The sequence below is a fragment of the Notolepis coatsorum genome (assembly GCF_963971535.1).
Source record: "Notolepis coatsorum genome assembly, chromosome: 11".
NCBI classification, from domain to species: domain Eukaryota; kingdom Metazoa; phylum Chordata; class Actinopteri; order Aulopiformes; family Paralepididae; genus Notolepis; species Notolepis coatsorum.
The window spans coordinates 43,700,893-43,723,659 of record NC_140175.1 but is presented as its reverse complement, the minus strand read 5'-3'; the positions used below and the strand labels follow the sequence as shown (position 1 = coordinate 43,723,659).

General features: G+C 43.8%; 2 protein-coding genes across 2 annotated transcripts in view; both read left to right on the top strand.

Moving 5' to 3' along the window:
- Nucleotides 1–3,187: 3,187 nt before the first annotated feature.
- LOC311236348 (ER degradation-enhancing alpha-mannosidase-like protein 3) overlaps nt 3,188–22,767 on the top strand; it is a 42,062-nt gene continuing 22,482 nt past the window's right edge. Inside the window, exons 1-3 of the mRNA XM_084323997.1 lie at nt 3,188–4,131; nt 20,133–20,178; nt 21,019–21,119. Of these exons, the coding sequence (XP_084180123.1) occupies nt 3,980–4,131; nt 20,133–20,178; nt 21,019–21,119 (299 nt within the window). The 5' untranslated portion in view covers nt 3,188–3,979. The remainder of the gene's footprint in view (nt 4,132–20,132; nt 20,179–21,018; nt 21,120–22,767) is intronic.
- On the top strand, nt 11,112–19,424 carry ruvbl2 (RuvB-like AAA ATPase 2). The gene is made up of 4 exons (XM_084324531.1): nt 11,112–11,147; nt 13,128–13,997; nt 17,457–17,695; nt 18,353–19,424. Exons 1-4 carry the CDS (start codon nt 11,136–11,138, stop codon nt 18,621–18,623), a joined length of 1,392 nt encoding a protein of 463 aa, XP_084180657.1. The 5' UTR covers nt 11,112–11,135; the 3' UTR covers nt 18,624–19,424.

The window sequence follows — 22,767 nt, the reverse complement described above, 5'->3', positions numbered from 1 at the left end:
AGAGGGAGAGGCATGACTTTGCGACAGCCATATTAGACACTCACTGTACATCAGTGTGGAACTGTAACGTTATATGTTATTTCGCCCGTGGAGGCTGCTGAGCCTGAAGCGCAGCGGGGCGACGCGGTGGTTTATCCCCGGCTTCCGTGCGCCGCCCGCGGCTTGACTCGGTTCAGCTCCAGCAGCAGCAACGGCCGTTCCTCCGTTGTAGAAGCCCTTCAATGACAGCGGCTCTCATATTTTGCGAATGCATAAACTATATCTTAAATTATGGCTATGTGTCTAATATGGCTGTCGCTTATCAATGACTTCGCGACAGCCATATTAGACACATCGCCATAATTTAAGATATAGTTTATGCATTCGCAAATATGAGAGCTCTGTCATTGAAGTGGGTGGTGGCAGCATTACTAACAGTAGCGATTTTTATTGTTTTGTCATGACCAAACATAATCCCAACATAGATAGGAGGTGTACTGTATGTCAAATGTCGGTCATGTGGTGGAAGAGTTTAGTACAGTCACACAACAGAACACCGCTGTAGTACAGTCACACAACAGAACACCGCTGGTTCGACCAGCGCTCGCGTCTCTCTTGCCGCAAGGGCGTGTGCTAGTGGATTGATTGATTGGCCGTGTGGCCAATCAGAGAAACGCTGAACGAAAAGCTGAACACAAGTTGGTTGCCTTTAATATTCACGCGGCCCGTTCAGCCGAACACACAATTGGAGGGGGGCTTCCCACTCTCCAGAACATTTACAACAAGCGGTGCATGGGTAAGGCTAAGAGAATTATAAGACTCCAGCCACCCAAACAACTGCCTCTTTGAACTGCTGCGGTCAGGCAAGCGATACCGGAGTCTCATGGCAAGCACAGAAAGACTCAGAAGAAGCTTCTATCCCCAGGCCATCAGGATGCTCAACGAACAATAACACTATGTAACAACCATCAAATGCACTCACAGCACACACATCCACACGCACACACTCACTTAAACAAACAACTCACTGCAGCACCCACTTTACACACTTTAGAACACCTAAACACACTTTATATTTATTGGTAAAGAATTTGCACTACAACCCATACCTCATTACACCTTACTGTAAATTGTACCTAAATTGTACCTCATCCCATTTCTGCTTTGCACTATATAGTATTGTATATTAGTACACTGCATAGTATATTGTTATATGGTAACTCAGTTACGTCTATTATGCATCGAACATTGTACATATGTCTATACTGAACACTGTGACCTCATTTTTTTACTTCTAATTTACATGCTATACTATGTTATTTTATTTCATACTTATCTTGTCTTGCACAGTCTCTGGAGCGTAACAGTAAGAAGCATTTTGTATAAAAGTATTCTGTACTTCTGTATGACAACTATTAAAGAAACTTGAAACACTATACAGTATATTGTATATTAGCATATTGTATAGTATATTGTATGGTAACTCAGTTACTTCTACTCTGCATTGAACATTGTACATATGTACATACTGAACACTTGTGTCCACGTACGTGACTTCTATTTTTTACTTGCTATACTTATTTTATTTTATACTTATCTATTTTTGTCTAGCACAGTCTCTGGAGCGTAACAGAAAGAAGCATTTTGTATAAAAGTATTCTGTACTTCTGTATGACAACTAATAAAGAAACTTGAAACTTGAACTTGAGCTTGGCTGGTCGTTCATACTAACACAATTGGCAGTGTTAGGGGTGGGAAGCTGGTGGGTCGGGATCGGACGTTGTGGACAGCGACTCCTACAGGTCGGTTGGTGCGCCTGCGCAGCAGAATCAGGACGTGCTACTCCTCGCCACTGAGAGATCGCGCTGTGCAGGTGAAAAGATGCGACGGCTGCCTCCTTGTGTACCGGAGGGGACGCGTCTATGCCAAACGCAACGCAGTTCGGTTTCCGGGTTCCTCTGATTGGCCGCGACGCCCATGTGACCCGCGCTAGCACGCCCCCTTATCCACCGCTGCCGCTACAGCTCGCCTGTGTGTTGCAGCACGAGCGGCAGAGCGGCTTTGACGCTCGCTTCCTGGCCCAACACACAGGCGAGCTGTAGCGGCAGCGGTGGATAAGGGGGCGTGCTAGTGCGGGTCACGTGGGCGTCGCGGCCAATCAGAGGAACCCGGAAACCGAACTGCATTGCGTTTGGCATAAACGCGGAGGGTACACGTGATGCAAAGCTTGGTCCACATTGCAGCCGGTGTTCTGCAAAATTCTACTCTTCCTCGAATTCTGCTGCCAGCGCTCCTGCGCTTGCGCACGCATGCGCATGACCCACAATCGTTCACTCTACAATATTCTGCCACCTTGCTGACGAACGTCATGTTGAGTCTTGTTGATATATCTTAAACAATATCTTAAACATATGTTTTTCGGCCAGTGGGAGGCATGGCCTAACAGCGTTCGAGACAGGGGAATCAATGAATATACATTATACATATGTTTAAGAAGCAAAATCCTGTATTAGCTACTACACAGACCAACAGATCAATGCAATTTTTAACAAAGTGCAGCAATTTTAGGAATATATATATAGCTCAAAGCAGGACCTTTTGTAAACTCAAGCGCTTTCGAGGTAAAAGTAAAACGCAGTACTTTCAAGTATACATTCCAGAACAGTTGACCATTGGAAAAAAACTCTTGATTGATCTCAAATATATCGCTTCATTCATGAAGATTTCGTTCTTAACTAGCATTTCCTCTTATTTTGTTCTTACGGTTACCTGGGATTCAGCAATGTTTTCTTATTGTTGCTTTTCTCTCAGGCAAGACCAAGTTCTAAGAGTGGTCGAGAGCACTCTTACCCAGATAAGAAACTCTTACCCAGATGAGAAACATTTAAAAAAGCCTACCATTCCTAATAATAATACATCAGATTTATATAGCGCTTTTCCTAATGCCAAAGACATTTTACAAAACAAACAATACAATACAATACAGTTTTACAATAAAAATATATATATAAAAAGGTGAGAGAGGAAGGAGTTCATGGGTTGAAAGCAAACCATTGGTCAATTGCCCCCAAATACGACTTTATAAACCCAGACCTTTTCAATAATTATTATTATTATTATAACTTATTGCGTGCATTCTGCATCCCCTTTAATACCACTGAACCTCCCCGGAAACACGTCACGCCTCTGTGCTTCTTGGGTGAGGAGTGACAGCTCAGCACCTGCCTTCAAAGCAAAGGATCAGTTTCAATTTAAAAAAGGACTCATAGAAGATACATTTAGCTACGTCAGTGTCATCGACTGTGTTGTTGAAGTTAGCAGGTGAACGAACGCCGACGTTAGACCACTGGTCTTTAACTTTTCTGCCCTTTTCCATACTGATAGCTAGGACACATTGAGTCCAGCTAGGGAGGCTAACAAGCTAGCGATAGGAAGTGGGACACCCTCCCTGGCTGCTCTCTTTGTTGATGAACAGTTAGCTAACACAACAGTACTGTGTTAGTACACAAGAGAAGATATTCCCTCGGATTATTTATGCAAACAACAAGAAATCCACGAGTCTGTCTGCATTATCTTCCACCAGGCAGGGATCCATTCGTCTCCTGGATTTCTTCACAAACTAACGGTAGCTGTGGTGGGAGGAGCAGTTTAAAGAGCTAACGTTAGCCGCTTTGCTAATGTTGAGTTTACAATTCAGTTAGAATTGTCACCTTCCATTGCCCGTCGATATGTAAGGTCGTGGCATTTACAGATGGCCTTCATATCATCATCTAATGGGTGAGATCTGGGATGTGTGTGTTGGGTTGTTGTTAGCTAGCTAACGCGAAGCCAATTCTCAACTTTGAACTGTGTGGAACAAAACAACAAGACCAAACATGAGGATCCGTGTTCATGGGGGGGAGAGCTGGGCTTCTGCTAGGACTGATTGATTTGAGCGTGTGGGTGTTTTGGCGAAGGACAGGACAGGGTGTTTTTCTGGATATTTTAGTATTGAGATCAAATGGGGCAAATGGGACCTGGGCTTTGCCGGGCGTCGTGCTGGCTGCCTGGTGTCGGCGTGGTGTTGAAGACTCTACTCCTCACCCACCTCGTCGGCTGGACAGACTGTCAGGACAGTCAGACCATGACACCGGAGGAGAAGGCTGATATCAGGTGAGTGGCATGTTCAGAGTGAAACAATAGTATTTTAAGACTTCTAAACGACCTGATTAGACCCCCTAGCCCTGAATCACAACCCCACTGATTGACTGAACAATTTCGCCTAAATGCAATACATACAATAATCTGTCTCTGTGGCAGTACTGCAGGGAAATCAACCATTTCGAGTTGTACACAGTATGACAGGCACACTTACATTCAAAGCCAGGCAGTAGGTTCCAGTGCAGGGCATGACATAGCAAACTAGGATGGCTGCTTAGAGTAGACAAGAGTACAGCAACTTGCAATGGGCCTGGTCTACAAGATACACTACACGACCAAGGTACCCATGTACATGTCAAAATACTTCCCAAAGGTCAGTGAATACCACGATCACAACACCAAAGGGAGCTCCACAAATCATGTTAAACCCAGATTCGGCTCAAACAAGGGACTAAACACGTTTCGCAATTATGCCACATCAATGTGGAACGTCCTACCCAAAGCTGTAAAGGAATGTGAATCACTACCCACTTTCAAAAACACTCAAAGAACACCTACGGGAGACTGCAATTCGAAACTGGCCCCTGTAAATGTCCTAACCCAACCCAATGTACAGTAAATGACCAAGTATGGTTTTGTCAATATTCCAATGTACAGTTTTGCTTGTACAGTTGTACAGTGTCCCACCCCACCTACCCTCCAATGTACAGTTTCCACGTCAAATGTATATACTCTCTTTTCTGGACTCTTTTGGTATCACAAACAGTACTGTATTTGCAAATCTGATATGTCATAAATGTATAGATGTAGCAGACTAGCAGTACTGTCTATCTGTATGTCGTGTATGTCATATATGTTATGATGAATTGAAAATGTAAATAAGACGAAAGTCTTTCTCTGGTCTGCATCCCCTTAACAATTGTATGTATTGAGCTGTACTGTACTGTACCCATTCTGCAATCTGTTAATAAAGTTTTCAATCAATCAATCAAGCCCCTTTTGTGACTGTGATGCACGCCAACAAGGTTTTGGCCATGTGAAACCACAGTCACTTTCTCCTCAATAGCAAACCAAGCAATGTTGAGCATGAAGGACTGGTTCTGGCCGAACCGTTCATTATACAAGTATCACAGAGAAATTTCAAAGGTACTCACTCTCACTCACAGTTGCACGAGGGTTTCGGACAAAAATACGGGATGGTTTGAAAGCTCGGCGTTGCTAATAAACATTTTAAATCATTTTTATAAACGTGTAAACATCACCGAGGTCAGTGTTGCGTCAAAATGGCTTATTCTCTTCTTCCACTTTGTGACATGCCGGAGCGCTGTGATTGGCTTCTTCTCTTCTTCCGCTTTGTGACATACCTGGTGCGCCCAGCAATCACAGTGCTCCGGCATGTCACAAAGCGGAAGAAGAGAGTAAGCCATTTTGACGCAACACTGACCTCGGTGATGTTTACACGTTTATAAAAAATATTTAAAATGTTTATTAGCAACGCCGAGCTTTCAAACCATCCAGTTTTTTTTTGTCCGAAATCCTCGTGCAACTGTGAGTACCTTTGTAATTTCTCTGTGATACTTGTATAATGAATGGTTCGGCCAGAACCAGTCCTTCATGCTCAACATTGCTTGGTTTGCTATTGAGAAGCAAGTGACTGTGGTTTCACATGGCCAAAACCTTGTTGGCGTGCATCACAGTCACGAAAGGGGCTAGGCATGACAAAACTCTGCCATATTGAGTGAGTGAGTGAGTGACGATAATAAAATAGTTCGAATATGGCCATCATTGGGGACATTGAATCCTCATGTGTTAATTACAGCTCAATGAAATGATAAGGTAGCAGTCCCTATGAGACTAGATATTCCTATTTTCTCATATACATCATTTTACAGAGCTGTAATTAACACAACACAATGATTAAATGTCCCTGATGACATCACTTGTGGCCGTATTCAAACTAATGTACTCTCAATAACTGTCAAACTAAATGCATGTAGAGTTTTAGGATGTGTGAGATTATGTGCAAAATAAATCAGCAGTTGTTTTTTGGTGAAGTCACCCTTTAAATCTCAGAAGAGGAGCATGACCAATGGCAGAATTTCATAAAGCTGCTGTGACGTCAGGTGGGTCATGTGAGCCAACTGTAATGTGGATGTCTTCTTCTAGCCATTACCCCGGTCTTGGTACACTTGCCCTAGCATCTCAATAGTGTCACATGACCCACCTGACATCACAGCAGCTTTATAATACTGTCATTAGCACGGAATGCCAAAGTGTGAAAAATGCAGAATGTAGGGTTTACTCTCATAAGTGTCTCGGTGCAATCAATTGTTTGTGGCCAGACTGTAATGACATGCTTAAATTACAGTTACATGTTACCTAGATCCACTTCGTGCCTAGTGGCACATAAGGCCTCACAGAGTTTCCACTTCTCCCGGTCAGCTGCCGTTGTTCTTGCTTCAGGCCATAAATATACAGTACTTTGTACACTGAATAGGCCCTTTTCACAGCAGACATTTTTACTTTGTCATAGATGGGTAAACATCTGTGTAACCAAACTCAATAGACCATTATTCAACGTATATGGTTATGCCTGTGTTTACGCATCTATGATGAGTCAAAATATCTGCTGTGAAAATAGTCTGTTGTAGACAACTTATTCTTCCATGGTGGGAGTAGGGGGTTTAAAGTACAAAATACAGATGAAAATCCCAGTTTTTAGCACTTTGTCCAATGTCTCCATTTCAAACTGTTCTCAGAGTTGGCACAACCTGTTAGAGGAGCATGCACATCTTTCCTTATTCTACAGTTGTATGCATACTTTAACTAGGGCCAGGTAAAAATGTAGAAAAGATCCATACCCAATATCAATATCTATATCGATTGATAATATATTTATATATAAAAATAATTATAAAAAAAACATCCACAGAGCTTTTAGAAAGGTGTGAAATAAAAGTATCGCTTTACCCCCCCAAAAAAATATTATGATTGTGAATAATCATTTAAAAAATTTTGCCTGGTCCAGAATTTATGCTGTCCAACTGAAGGTCTGCATGTTGTGTATTTCTAGTGATTTCTCAAACTGGAGGTCTGCACATCATGTTATAATTTCTCAAAATGCCACTGAGTGACTGAAACACTAGCTGGCTATCACATACAATTAACGCTGATTTCAATGGTGAAATCTGCTTAGTACTTACTGATCAGTTGCTGAATAAATAGTGAATAACAACAATTTCGCAAACCAGAAGTCTCAAGTACTGAATGTTATCTATAGCACCAGAGATCAATCTTTTAATATACAGTATGCCTTTTTTTCAGAGTATGTAGGGCTGGAAGGTATATACTGAATGTGAAGGTATACTGTCATGGATCCATGCACTGGTATGGATTTTTATTACCGTCATCCACGATAGACCTATATATATAACGTAAAAATGACATATAACATGCTGTACATTTAAGTTAATACAAAAAAAAAATCCTTGCAGCAGTATTAAAATGTTAAATAAAATAGAGCATTTTGAATGAGATTCAAGATTCAAGAGGTTTATTTGTCACATACACACCAGGGCATACAGTGAAATGCGGGTGGTCATGCCTGCATCGATTGTGCAATAATACAATAATAAAATAGACATATGAATATGAATGAAATAGGACCATGACAATTGCATTACAAGATAATGACGTAAAATTGTGTCATATCACATTGTAATTTGTACTGAAAACTAAACCACAGTGGACCAACTTACATCTTTTGACAACAATGGCAGTAACTCTAACAGGTTTATGACCCCTTTGGAATGCAACACACACAATAGACGGTAGACTGTGTGGCTTTTCCCCACATACTTTTTAGTACTATATACTATCAATGTTAGGAGCATGTTTATTTGTGTGGGGGCTAGTTAAATCTGAATCAACAGGGTAATTCCATTCATTATGCCTAGAGCCATATGGAATCCGCGATCACGGAATCGCGGACGGAATCGCGGAATTGAGCAATAAAAATGGAATCAACTATAAAAAATAATTTTTTTTTTTTTTTTTTTTTTTTTTTTTTTTTTTGGGACTTGTACATCACTTTGTTCAACTTTGTCAGTGCTGTAAAGTTTAAACCTTTTAAAATCTTAGACAAAAAAAACACTTTGCTTTCATGAAATATCGTAAGCCGTCATTTGAGGCTTTATAAAAGCAGCATAATGAACACAAATCTGTCAGTGCCGAGTCCGACCTCATCTTAAATAACAAACAGCATTGCTTGTTGTAGTTAACAAAGAGGCAGAGTTGATTTTGCAAAAATATATATAATTATTATTTTTTTTTTTAATAATCAAAATTTATTTTCATATTAGAATCCCATGCCCATCGAACGAAGCTTCGAAGTATTTAAGACAGCCCTATTAAATGGACTGTTATATCTTATTAAATTGTGGACATTTATTCATTCCCACTTATTAGACACTATTTCTGATGGTAAAATGAGCGTACAAAGCAAAATACAGAATTCTGAAATATTAAAACGGAAAAAACGGAATTTGGAAAAAAATAAAATGGAATTTGGAAAAAAATAAAACGGATTTCATATGGCTCTAATTATGCCCTGTGTGCATAATATATACTATACTATACTATATAATAATCTGCCAAGACAGTAGCTCTTGGCAAAGGAAACACAATTGCAGTGTTTTGAAAAATAAATGCATAAATCACACCTATAGTTTAGCAGATTAGTGAAAGTTTGTAATCTTCCCTGCATAGCACCCTACAGGTCCCTACTGATTGAATTTTATGTGAGAGGGAGAGAGAGATATGTCACCACTTTTTACTTTTTTTTTTTTTTTTTATCCACTTTTTCTCCCATTTTCTATATTTTCTCCCATCCCAATTTCGTATCATCCAATCCAACCCTCCCCTGTCACGAACGCTGTTTCTTGCCTCCCACAAGCCGGCTGCAATGTGGACTAAGTCATACATAGCACAAGTCCCCTCCGGTACTTGAGGTAACAGCAGTCTCATCTTTTCACCTGCGCAGCTCGATCTCTCAGTGGCGAGGAGTAACGCGTGGGAGGCTCACGCTGCCCCCGACACTTCCTGATTCTACTGCGCAGGCGCACCAACCGACCTGTAGGAGTCGCTGTCCACAACGCCCGATCTCCACCCATCAGTTTCCCACCCCCTAATACGGCCAATGTGTATTAGTATTAACGACCAGCTAAACTGAAAGCAATGTGGAGCGCTGGGCTCGAACAGGCGAGCCCAGCGTCTCTGCATTCGTGGCGAGCTCCTTGCCCACTATGCCACGTAGCCGCCCCACTTTTTACTTATTTTAAGGAATGAATGTGTTGATGACTAGCTAATGGAAATTAAGCACAGTATTGATCAGTGTTTCCCCTTCATCATTCAGCACCTTTGGAAATGTGCCCTCACTATTAAAGGGGAACTCCACTATTTTGGGAAATTTGCTTATTTAACATCTTCCCTGGAGTTAGACAAGAAGATACATACCTTTTTTGTCTCTGTGCGTGCATTTTAGCTTTGGGAATAGACGCTCCGTTAGCATAGCTTAGCTTCATCACTGGAAGTGAGGCAGGACAGTAGCCTTACAGTGCCTTACAGTGTATTGCAAGGTCTGACATTGACCAAATTTGATATGCATGACCTTGGTGGGCTCTAGGTCAACTCCTGAAAAGGGGGTCAATGTCAGACCTTGCAATCAAAAGTTAGGGGGTGCACTGAAATTATGGCAAGGGTTATTAGCCCCCTAACTTTTGATTGCAAAGTCTGACATTGACCCCCTTTGCAGGAGTTGACCTAGAGCCCACCAAGGTCATGCATATCAAGTTTGGTCAATGTCAGACCTTGCAATACACTGTAAGGCACTGTAAGGCTACTGTCCTGCCTCACTTCCAGTGATGAAGCTAAGCTATGCTAACGGAGCGTCTATTCCCAAAGCTAAAATGCACGCACAGAGACAAAAAAGGTATGTATCTTCTTGTCTAACTCCAGGGAAGATGTTAAATAAGCTAATTTCCCAAAATAGTGGAGTTATCCTTTAAAGAAAATGATAATATGTCTTGTTTACTGCTAAAAATAAATAAAATAGGCTATATGACGGCACACTTGGCCTATGTATCATGATATACCCTGCCTGTACCCCCCCCCCCCCCCCCCCCCCCCCATTGTGCTCTGCTATGGCCCCGGAATTCCCCCAAGGGGATTAATAAAGACCCATTTTATATTATCTTAAAGTCATGTTCAAGCCATAAGAGCTGGGATGATCCTGGGTTCCATAAGCAAATTTGCCTCAACATCTACAGCTACAATAAGTTCTAGGGGAAACATTGATGAAGTGATACATGTATATGAACCTATAAAGCTATGTGTGCAAGTTAACATGCAAGAGAGCCTTCACTAAGACACCATGACAAGACATCACTACTTCTGTCTTATTTGTTGGGTATGATGTGCTATGGCCTAGTTTTGGTCTAGGCCTATCTCTGTGGGTTTCTCCACATGACAAGAATAGCAATTATGTCTGACGTGACGGGGCCTTTCCCACTGACTACAGCCAAGTATAGCAGCGTGGCTGCATTCAAGTAATTTCCAATGTAGAGGGGTGTATGCAGTACTTTGTGGCTGCATACACTCCTCTACATTGTAAATGAATTGAATGCAGTCGTGCTGCTGGACTTGGCTGGAGTCGGTGGAAATGCGCCTTAATTCCAGCTTTGATGTAGTGGTAAAATTAAAGGTGGGTAAACTGATCTCCAGTTCAAGGTAACATTATCATGTGAACAAAATAACAAAATACATTTTCAGAATTGGGTAATTCTGAAAGGCCAATATTGTTTTTTTCCCCGTGGGTAAAGAAGCACAGGGTTATATTAGTATAAGTTATTAGGAGGTCGACGGAACTCTTCCCGGACCACTTGTGTACTGAATGATGTTGCTCTCCGGACACATTTACTCTGCGCAACCACTGGAAGAAGCGCCGCATTATAACAAACATGGCAGCGCAGGTGAGTGTTGAGCCGTGCGGCATCTTTAATAACTCTTTTATTCTTTGTTTCTGGAATGGTTTCCTTCATTCGCATATGCTTTACAACAATTACACGTCTTGTAGAGAGAACGCTAAAACACAGCAAGTCCTATCATATGACTATATAGCTAACGTTAGCGTAGCTAACTTTTGAGTAACGTTAGGCCTTGTACACACTTGCATGTTTATAGCTAACGTTCCGTTAACGTTTGATAATAGTTTTGTTTCCTTTTAAACCAGTACTGTTAAATCCACTCTTCCACGAGTTGTGTAAATGTTTTATTTTGAACCGCAACCTGGTTTTGAAAATGTCAAACTTATTGAATGTTTTTTTTCTTTTATGTTCGCTAACGTTAGCTGTGGTGTGCAGCGTGAACGGTCGCACACACGCTGTCATCCCCGTCATGGCTCTTGCATAGTACATTGCAACAATAATACACGTGTTTATTTGTTTTTACTATCCAATCATTCAACCAGAGAATGTATGTGAAGGTTTCAACACATCAATAATTGAGGAAATAATAACTGATAGCGGCTGCCGGTCAGTTCATCATGCTTGCCTTGTTGACTGACAACGTTGCTATGGCAGCAGTGGTAATAGGCAACACGAACCATCGTCTTCTATTGTTTTCGTACCCTGGAATAATATGAACTCCATATCTAGACCATGAAATTCGTTGCTGCAGTCAATGTAAACTTGTTTATAATTCACATAATATATTTGATCAATGCTGTCAAATGATATCATTAAACGTGTAGGTTGTAGCAAGCAAGGCTTTTCTTGAAGATTCCTTGAGACAATTTTGATTGAAAACTATTAACAGATTGTAGAATGGTACAATACAGTACAACTGTATTGTACAAAATAGAAATAACAAAATTAGACAATTACTTGTGAGAACCAATAAACCAATAGGCAATACTGATTCCACAGGATACTTTTCTGTTGTGTATTGTAGATGTGAGACCAAGTAAGATTATTAAAAACGAGCTAAACATCACATCCTGTGTCATTAATGGTAGAATCTGTAATGCTGTCAAGTGTCAAACAGTGACCTCTAGGCAAAGGAGACTTGCTTGGTATTGTACTTTATTAAACAATTTAGTTTTGATCTGATGTGTGGGTTGGAGTTGAGTGGGTATAAGAGAGGGGTTGATATAGCTGGCCACACCCCAGGCTCTGCCAAGAGAGGTCTGGAGAAATTCAGTCACATAAGTTACTAAACTAATCTCCAACCCACACAACAAAAGAAAATTTAAACAAAGTGTAATACCAAACAGGGCTTGTTTGCCTTGAGGTTGCTGTTAGACAGCATTACAAATGATAATGTGTAACTAGCCTACTTGCTAGCTAATGTAATGGGGCTGTCCCGTTACTATGTTTTGGCTTCAAAGCTTCAGTAGTAATTATCAGCAAATAATCAAAGTTTCATTCTTCCTGTGAACAGTTTCAATCCTGTGGGTGAATGAGAGCACTGTAGTAGAGCTATTTCTTATTTTGATGTAGGCACATTTCTGGAGTGTAAAAAAGCAAATAAAATTAAGCGTTTGAAAAATTGAATGGTGATCTTGAGACTGATAAACATGGCAGCAATCACTAAAACAGCCAACTGACCAGTTTGGCACTATTTTTAAATTATGTTTTTTTTGGTAGATTTGTATTGTTTTTACTACCGGGCAGTCCGGTAGAGGGAGAGAGGAAGAACGGGAGACAGAGCGGGGGGAAGACATTCGGCAAAGGACGCCGGGTCCGGGAATCGAACCCGGGTCGGCCGCTTCGCGACGCAGCGCGTTACATGGTTCGCCACTTGGGCGCCCACAGCCTAGGCACTATTAAGTTAGCTAGTGTTAGGCACTGTTAAGTTAACTAGCGTTAGCCACCAAACTTGATCATAACTATGGTATTAAATCAGTCTTGTTTGTTGTATTGCATTGAATTATATATCTCTTGTCTCTACAGATGGCGGCCACGAAGGTTCCTGAGGTTCGTGACATCACAAGGATTGAGAGAATTGGTGCGCATTCTCACATACGTGGTCTTGGATTGGACGATGCTCTGGAGCCGAGACAGGTGTCCCAGGGGATGGTGGGCCAGCTGGCCTCCCGTCGGGCCGCAGGGATCATTCTAGAGATGATTAAAGATGGCCACATCGCTGGCAGGGCTGTACTGATCGCCGGTCAGCCTGGCACTGGAAAGACTGCCATTGCTATGGGTATTGCCCAGTCTCTTGGCCCTGACACGCCCTTCACGGCACTGGCGGGCAGTGAGATTTTCTCCCTGGAGATGAGCAAGACTGAATCGCTCAGCCAATCTTTCAGAAAAGCCATCGGAGTGCGGATCAAAGAAGAGACAGAGATCATTGAGGGAGAGGTGGTGGAGATTCAGATCGACAGGCCGGCCACCGGAACGGGCGCCAAGGTGGGCAAGCTGACCCTGAAGACCACGGAGATGGAGACCATCTACGACCTGGGCAACAAGATGATCGAGAGCCTCAGCAAAGAGAAGGTTCAGGCCGGAGATGTGATCACCATCGACAAAGCTACAGGGAAAATCAGCAAGCTGGGCCGCTCCTTCACCAGGGCCAGAGACTATGACGCCATGGGAGCCCAGACGCAGTTCGTCCAGTGTCCAGAGGGGGAGCTGCAGAAGAGGAAGGAAGTGGTCCACACCGTAACACTTCACGAGATAGACGTCATCAACAGCCGCACTCAGGGCTTCCTTGCCCTCTTCTCAGGAGACACCGGGGAAATCAAGTCTGAAGTCCGTGAGCAGATTAATGCTAAGGTGTCAGAGTGGAGGGAGGAGGGCAAAGCTGAGATCATTCCAGGGGTAAGTTGAACATGTTGGGTGCATCAAATTGCAATGCAAAAATGTAATCTCAACATATCAATCTGTCTGGGGTTGAATTTTGTTCGAGCAAACATAAAAATGATTTGTGCAAAGTTTGGGAAAGATTCGTTGAGATTTAGAGGTAGCACACAGCATGTGAAATATATGAAAATGGGCCTTTTTGGGCGTTTTACTAGATAACATGACAAGGCAATTTCAAAAACGGCAAATCGTTTTTGAGAACAACATTTATTAACCCTAACATTTAAGAACAAAATGTTTGATAACAACATTGAAATAGTCTTTCAAACATGTCTCAAGCTTGCGCTTGCAGCAGCGAAGATTTGGCCGTGTTGAGCGGTCATGCTCAACTGCCTGTAGCACATTCTGCAGGTGCTCCTGGCTGCTGCCACAAAGTCTGACGTCAGTTTGACGCCACGCTCGCCACAGTCATTCACAACATTGATGGCACGTACATTCACTGCACCCATCTGAAATGCTGTACTGGTAACCCAATCCTCTACATCCAGTGAAAGAAACGCGGGATCGATGTGCAGCAGGTGCATGCCGAACCAGCAGTCTCGGTTGGCAAGGTCAGCCAAGCTGGTGGTCGGCGAGAGGGTTGGAAACTTTGGCTTGCCGAAGCCAGTGCCAAAGCGGAGCTGTGGGGCTTGCATGGATATATCAGCCGGCTTGTGCTCCAATATAGCATCTGCAAGTGCGCGCCGCTTGCCAACTGGCACCTTGGTGCTGAAGAGTGCCAGGGGCAGCATCTCGCCTGACGGGTACCATAGGTGCCGCTCCAGCGCCTTAACTGCTGCGATGCCCTCGTCAACAGACTTGTATACGTACAGGTTGTGGTACAGTGTAAGGTCATTCCATGCCGCATCTACGGCCGTGTCGCAGGTCAACCACCACGTTGCGTAGATGTGCGTGATGAAGTTGGCAAACGCCCGAATCTTCAGCACCTGCTGCTGTGTGGTGATGGTCCCCTGAGGAAGCAAGGCAATGTGCTGCTCCATCAAGGCCAACTTGAGAGTGTAGAGCAGCTTAGCCATCCACCGCGCCTTGTGCAGTGCTCCCGGTCGTTGGAAGTTAACTGGAGTGTGCTCTGCACTGTCTGCACTCAGATACACAAGACATAGCTGCACGAACTCGCGATAGTCGCCTCGCTTGTAGTCGAGCACTCCTGCAGCGCATACAATTAGTTCAGCACGCAACTTGCCCAGGAACGGTGGTTCGGCATCGCCAGGAATGTAGCGGGCCAATGGGCCGCTGTCCTTGTGTGGCAACAGGTTCCAGTTGTCGCGCAGACGTGTAAACAATGTAACCTCTGGCGAGCGTGACGTCTCCACCTTGAGGTCAGTGAAGATGTGGCGGAGAAGCACCTCGCCGATGTGGTGCCGGCACCCGGACCAGAGCAGTGGTCGACCCAGTGAGAGCTGGATGGCAATGCAGGCTGCCGTGAGATGGCCAGTGTTTTACGCGGTGGTGTCAAATGCCATGTTGACAACCTGATCGGTGCAGCACCAGTCCTGCAGCAGCTTGCATGTCAGCCGGGCAATGATCGTTCCACATGCCTCATCAGTCCCCTTCATGTATGCTGGCACACCAAGCAGTTTGAGCCGCTCCGCGTCTCCGATCACCACTGTCAGACGCTCCTCCAACTGGCGCACATTGTTGAGCATTGGCGTCAACTTGCTGTCCCAGTGCAAGGTGCACATGGGAGGTGGTGTCCACTGTTCTTGCTGGTCCTCACTGATGGCCTGCAACACGTGGCGGCGCGCTCGGTCTGCTGTTGCGTAGGATGTGGATACCTTTGCCGAATTGCCACCGGATTCCTCTATCTTCAGACCGCCTGCTGCATTGGTGTGATCTTCAACCGTGTAGCCAGTGACACAAGACTCGGCCGGCTGAGTGTCTGATGGAATGAAGGCTGTGGTGCCAGTCTTCTTACGCTCACGGGTGGGTGTGTTCTCAGCCGGTGGAGCAGCTGTTTCATCTGCATTGCTGTCTTCATCACTTTCGCTTTCCAACACCACCGCTATGCTGGACCTCGCAGTCATCTCCTGCTGCTCCTTGGTAAAGCATGCCTGCTGCGCTGCTTCACGCTCCTGTCGCCGCTTCAACTTGGATTGCAGATTGGCATCCAATGCTCCAAATGTGGCCACTCTGTCACCCTTCATGCTGGCCAGGAAAGCAATGTCCTCTGGATCACAGATCAGCTCCCCTGCATTTGGAGACCACAGCGGGAATGTGGCATCCAGCTTGTGCTCCATTGCGTCCACCAGTCGAGCTGTAGCCTCACTGGAGCGCCTGGCCTTTGGAATGTGCCGCAGCTTGTTGCTAGCATCGACGAGCGCTACCATCTTGTCGCATGCTCGACGATCACTCACCATTGGAATATTGGCCTTTCCATAAAATGGCCGCACCTGCTCCAAAACGTCCTTAGCCGCATGGAACCGTGACAAGGCTCCGGTCAAACCTGGCCGCTTGGCATGCAGTTGCGTGTTGCAGTTGTACAGCATGCACCGCAAGATCTGGCGACCACTTGGCAGTTTGGCACCAGTGATGATGGCATCTGCATTGGTTATGCTGGCGCCCAGACCTAAGACCAGGCTGCGGCTGCTCTGGCGGGAGCCTAAGGGCGGCGACGCCATCTTGTGAGAGCTGGATCCTGTGGTGGGTGATGGTGGCGTTGACTCCGTTGAGGGATTGAGTAAACTGATGAATTGCTGACCAGAACTGACCAGAATTGAGTAAACTGCGATGCAGAGCCACACAGGCAAAGCTATTTATAGGCCCACCCCCCCCCCAAAAATTGCAGGTGCGAGATGTAACAATGTTGCAACTCACACACACACACAGACACTAACAGCAGGCCATGTTGGGGGAGGACAGCATGAAGGGACACTTTGCCATAAAAACTGATGTACCGTTCCACCTCTAAATCACCTCATATTGCAAAAATATTTAGCATGTATTGTTTTTACATGGATGGTAACACTTTTCGCACCCAGACAAATCAATACGCTGGACATGTGTATTTTGATGCACCCTTGTTGGTCATATTATATAGTTCTACTAAAAGTCTTAGTGATATTTAAGTGATATTTCACTTTTGTAGACTACATTCAGTAAGCTCGTCACAATATCCCATGTGTTGGATATGTATTTTTGGAGATGTGTATTTTATGCTGAAATTGCTATATACAGCTATTTTTGTTCAAAATAAATCTATTTAATTCAGTGGAGACCTCACGTCCCACCTTAACATAAAATGGAGATGAAAAGATAAATATATTTTGTCTTAAATTTTCTAACATATAGCAATTGTTTACCTTGCAGCTTGGCCATTTCATGCAACCACGAGTGCATCGTTTAAAAAAGAAAACTCGCTTTTCTGAGTTACCCCAGTGGGAATCGAACCCTTTAACACTGGCTTTTGTGTGTGTCTAGGTGCTGTTTATTGATGAGGTCCACATGCTGGACATGGAGTGCTACTCCTTCCTGAACCGAGCCCTGGAGAGTGACCTGTCCCCTGTTCTCATCATGGCCACCAACAGAGGCATCACTCGTATCCGGGGCACCAACTACCAGAGCCCCCACGGCATCCCTATAGACCTGCTAGACCGTCTGCTCATCATCGCCACGTCCCCCTACACGGAGAAAGAGACCAAGCAGATACTCAAGATTAGGTGAGAATAATCCACATGGATCCCACTCAACTTTGTTACGTTTAAAGAAACACTCCCAACATTTTGGGAAATACACTTATTTGCCATCTTCCCCAGTCAGACGAGAAGATTGGTATAAATTTCATCTATGTGCGTCAGTTTTGAAGTTGTTGGAAGTATTTCTTCACTTTTGATTGCGCTAGGCTAGCTGCTCCCTACTGCTTCCAGTCCTTGTGCTAAGCTAGGCTAGCATGCACCTGGACCTCTCTCTGGGGCTACTGGATATGCAGAGATGACACTGATATCAATCTTCTTGTCTGACTGGGGAAGATGGCAAATAAGTGTATTTCATTTAAAGGTGCAAATTCATGAAATGCATTTTGGTATTACACGTGCCAAGAAATGTCCCCAAAAATGTAATGGGACATCAAAAAGTACAGCTTATTGGACAATGTAAACCCATGGGAAATGTAAAGAAAAAATATCTACTCATAGTATTTTATTGCAGACATCTTAGTCGGAAAACGGGTAATTGTAATCAATAAGTTATTATCATTAAATGACAACTGTGACAAACGATTAGCTGTGGCATCGCACCATATTGGATATGGATATACATTTTATACCGTAATCCCTGTAAATGAAGTCTAATCAAATCTTGATTGTGTCTGTGTCCAGGTGTGAGGAAGAGGATGTGGAGCTGAGTGAGGAGGCCCACACGGTGCTGACCCGGATTGGCATGGAAACGTCCCTGCGCTACTCCATCCAGCTGATCAGCACCGCCGGCCTGGTGTGTCGCAAGCGGCGGGGGACGGAGGTGCAGGTGGAGGACATCAAGAGGGTGTACTCCCTGTTCCTGGACGAGTCCAGATCCTCTCAGTACATGAAGGAGTACCAGGACTCCTTCCTCTACAACGAGACACCAGCAGCTACGATGGACACCTCGTAATGAAGATATACGTTTTATTGTATGTCGTCACTTTGTAGATGCTCTTATGCAGGGTTTGGGTCATCTCAGAAAATTGTCCGATGTGATATCCTATCTGGAGGATTCAATTAAAATTGTGGGAGAGGGAAATTACTTCCTACATTATTTAATTTCTTTTGCCAATTCAGATTTGAACTAGATTGGACTTCACTCACAAATTGACCACAACTTTGTTCATCGTTGAGGCCTTTTGGCAGGAATATGCATTTGTTTGTTTATTTTTAGATGCAGTTTATTTTCATGAAATACTCGTACTTGGTTATTTTCTTTGTTTATTCTGTTTTCATCAGTTTTGCATCCTTGCTTTATTTTTCCAAAGTTTATTTGATGTTCTTTTTTTTAATCTACTTTTTCTCCCCATTTTCTATTTTTTTCTCTCATCCCAATTTCGTATTGTCCAATTCTACCCTCCCCTGTCTCGAATGTTGTTAGACCATGCCTCCCACTGGTCGGCTGCATTGTGGACCAAGCCTTGCATCACGTGTCCCCTCCGGTACACGAGGAGGCAGCTGTCGCATCTTTTCACCTGTACAGCGCAATCTCTCAGCGGTGAGGAGTAACGCATGGGAGGCTCACGCTGCCCCCGTTGCTTCCTGATTCTGCTGTACAGGCGCACCAACCGACCTGTAGGAGTCGCTGTCCACAACGTCCGATCCCCACCCGCCGGCTTTCCCAGCATCTCCTGCGTTAGTGGCGAGCGCCTTGCCCACTGTGCCACTTAGCCGCCTTTATTTGATGTTCTCCAAAATAAAACATGTGTCAAGCAAATTTTAAGTTGTGTGTTTTTTTTCTTCATGAAAAGCGTGACCCCCAAGCATCAAACGGAGTTCTAATGCATATGAAAATCCAAGAATATTTCTGAATTTGAAAACTGTTTCCCAGGCCTGAAAAGCTATGGAAAACGCTATTAATCCAAGCAGTTTCTTCCATATAATTTTGTTAAGAATTTGTATCCAAAATCAGCTGCCAGTAATATCTAGGTACTTCTGAAGGAATAATAATCCCTCACAAATGTACACATTATACCATCCCCAAATGCAAGTGTATTTAGCTTAATCGGAGTCCTTTTGTGAGATTCAGTTTTTCAACCAAAACAAAACATCTTAACATTTGAACATAATGCTGACAAACGATGGCCATGGAAACTGCTGTCAAAGAATTGAAATGTGTAGAACTACATTGCTGTTGGTAATATGCTTTCAGATCTGGCTGCATGGTAAAATTCATTATTTTATTTATTGTCATATGGTTTCAATTAACAAAAAAAATTGGGTAAACCATTTTACAAATAAAAATAAGAGTAAACAGGGTTTGACTGAAATAACCCACCCCTATATTCCAGATCCCGGGATATATCTGCTGTGGCCCCTGGGATAGAACCTGTTTAAAGAATGACTGCACACTGACCTATATGGGTCCCGCAGGCTCCTTTAATGCATTTCCCCCTTATGTTTACTTTTGATGTTGCAGGGACCAGATTGTCGAGATGTTCGATCATGCTTACGGCAGTTACATGGTAAGGGCTTAACAATGATAACATCTGTTTGACTCCATATGAAAACCTGTGCTGTTGTATGATCTATGTAGGCCGGTGGTTCTCAACCCTCACATTGATATACATTAGACCACAGACCCCCATTTTATAAGATATTTGCTTTTAGATACTGTATGAATTAGTCCAGAATTCCATAGCTGTTTATACTGTAGTTGTGGAGATAACATTGGAGAGAGTGAAACCCATGATCACAATAGTCATTCTTATATATTCTCTCATTGGCTAACTTGTAATTTAAACAGTGAAATTAAACTATCTTTCTGGCGAGAGCTTGAACCTTCTCAAGGACCCCTGGGGGTCCCCAAACCCCTTGTTGAGAACCACTGATGTAGGCTTCTGGTCACTACTGGTATGGCAGGACTAGAGACGGGGAAGTAGACATTGAATGAGAATGATGGGTATTCTCTATGTGCTTGTACTGGTCAATCTCGGGTGTGTGTTTTACCTAGTAGATCCATCCAGTGCACTTTGAAGGAAAAAATAACCCAGATATCAAATGTACTAATTCATCTCAAGTAATAGTTGTAGCTAGACAAAATCAAAGTTAAAAAAATATATTCTTGGCTACATTGTAGGACACATTTGTTGTCTGTTGCACGGTTGCCCCATTTGATGAAACTGCAGCCAGCAGAGCTGCAGCCAAACTCAAGTTCCCAGAAAGACGCTGCTTGTTAATTCGTGTTACAAATGACAAGATTTTGTTTGGAATGGACCAGTGTAATACCAAGATGATGGATAAACAGATTGAAAAATAACCAGAGTGTCAGTAGAGTGACTGCGTCCTCTCTGGTTGTGCCCCAGAAATATGCCTACCCAGCAGACGAGCTGATGCCGCTGAGCTGCAGGGGGAGGGTGCGCGGCATGGAGCCCAACCGCGGAGACATAGACGACTCCCTGGGGAAGTGAGTCCAATGCACACTAGCCTTCTAGAACGCTCAGCTGTCATCCCAACCCAGGAACAAGTTACATCTTGATTGACTGTTGATGATGATGATTATGGGAAAAGATGTTGAACCAATATTATTGGGACTTCCAGATATAGAATAGGAATGTTTTTTTCCCCAGCTAAACTGTTCATCCTGGCCACAATTAGATTCCTAGAAACATTGCAACAGACCTTGCTGGTCCTCAGCTGTAACATGTAATGCTACGTCGCACTACAGTGCGGCTACACTAAGAAGAAGAAGAAGTCTTTATTTGTCATGCAGATTAACACATGCGAGATGGGCGACCCACAGGAACACACACACACACACACATGCACTGAGTCGCCGATGAAATGTCTCTGCACTTTTCCCATCCCGTCGTCCTTCCCCCCATGGGCAGCCAGGAGAACACATGGGCTGCGGAGTGGGCCGCGCCTGGGGGACCAATCCAAGTGCTCCTGTCTGTCTTCGTCAGGGACGAGACAGCATTAGCGATCTGTTGTGCATGTTTTTCCATTGGGTTTATCTTATCGGGAGGGGAAACCCTAACTACTAATCACAGCCGGGCAAATGAACAGGTAGTGAGATGGACTTTGAGATCCCTCGGGTGACAGCATGTCATGTCATTTAATTGGACTTACTCAGTTAATTTGTCCTAAATAGGAAATGTGGGCCATTTATTCACTCTGACGTTGTTGAAATTGTCCACCTTGTAAAAATCTTCTTGTATCACTGATGTCTGCTTTCTGGACATTGATGTACTGAGTCGAATGCGACTAAGTGAAAATAACAAATTTTACGTTCAGATCAAGCATCATTATTGACATTCTCTATGTGCCAATCACACTGATGTGGCCTGACATTCTCTATGTGCCAATCACACTGATGTGGCCTGACATTCTCTATGTGCCAATCACACTGATGTGGCCTGACATTCTCTATGTGCCAATCACACTGATGTGGCCTGACATTCTCTATGTGCCAATCACACTGATGTGGCCTGACATTCTCTATGTGCCAATCACACTGATGTGGCCTGACATTCTCTATGTGGCAGTTAGACTGATGTGGCCTGACATTCTCTATGTGCCAATCACACTGATGTGGCCTGACATTCTCTATGTGCCAATCACACTGATGTGGCCTGACATTCTCTATGTGCCAATCACACTGATGTGGCCTGACATTCTCTATGTGCCAATCACACTGATGTGGCCTGACATTCTCTATGTGGCAGTTAGACTGATGTGGCCTGACATTCTCTATGTGGCAGTTAGACTGATGTAACCTGGCATTCTCTATAAGATAAGATATTCCTTTATTGATCCCCTTGGGGGAGATGAGTCTGTGACTGAACGAGCTTCTCATCTTGACTAGCTTGTCGTAGAGGGGGTGGGAGGGATTCTCCAGGATAGCAGCCAGCTTCCTTCTCATCCCCCTCTCTGCCATCACCTCTACCCAGCTCTGCCCAGCTCGACTCCCACCATGGAGCTAGCCTTCCTCACCAGCTTGTTCAGTTTGTTGGTGTCCCCCCCAGCATGCCACAGCATAGAAGAGGACGCTGGCCACTACAGATTGGTAGAATGACTGCAGCAGTCTATTGCAAACATTGAAGGACCTGAGT

Coding starts and splice junctions, on each gene's coding strand:
- ruvbl2 (XM_084324531.1), top strand. Junction 13,998..17,456: donor AAGCTGAGATCATTCCAGGG/GTAAGTTGAACA, acceptor GTGTGTGTCTAG/GTGCTGTTTATTGATGAGGT. Junction 17,696..18,352: donor AAGCAGATACTCAAGATTAG/GTGAGAATAATC, acceptor GTCTGTGTCCAG/GTGTGAGGAAGAGGATGTGG.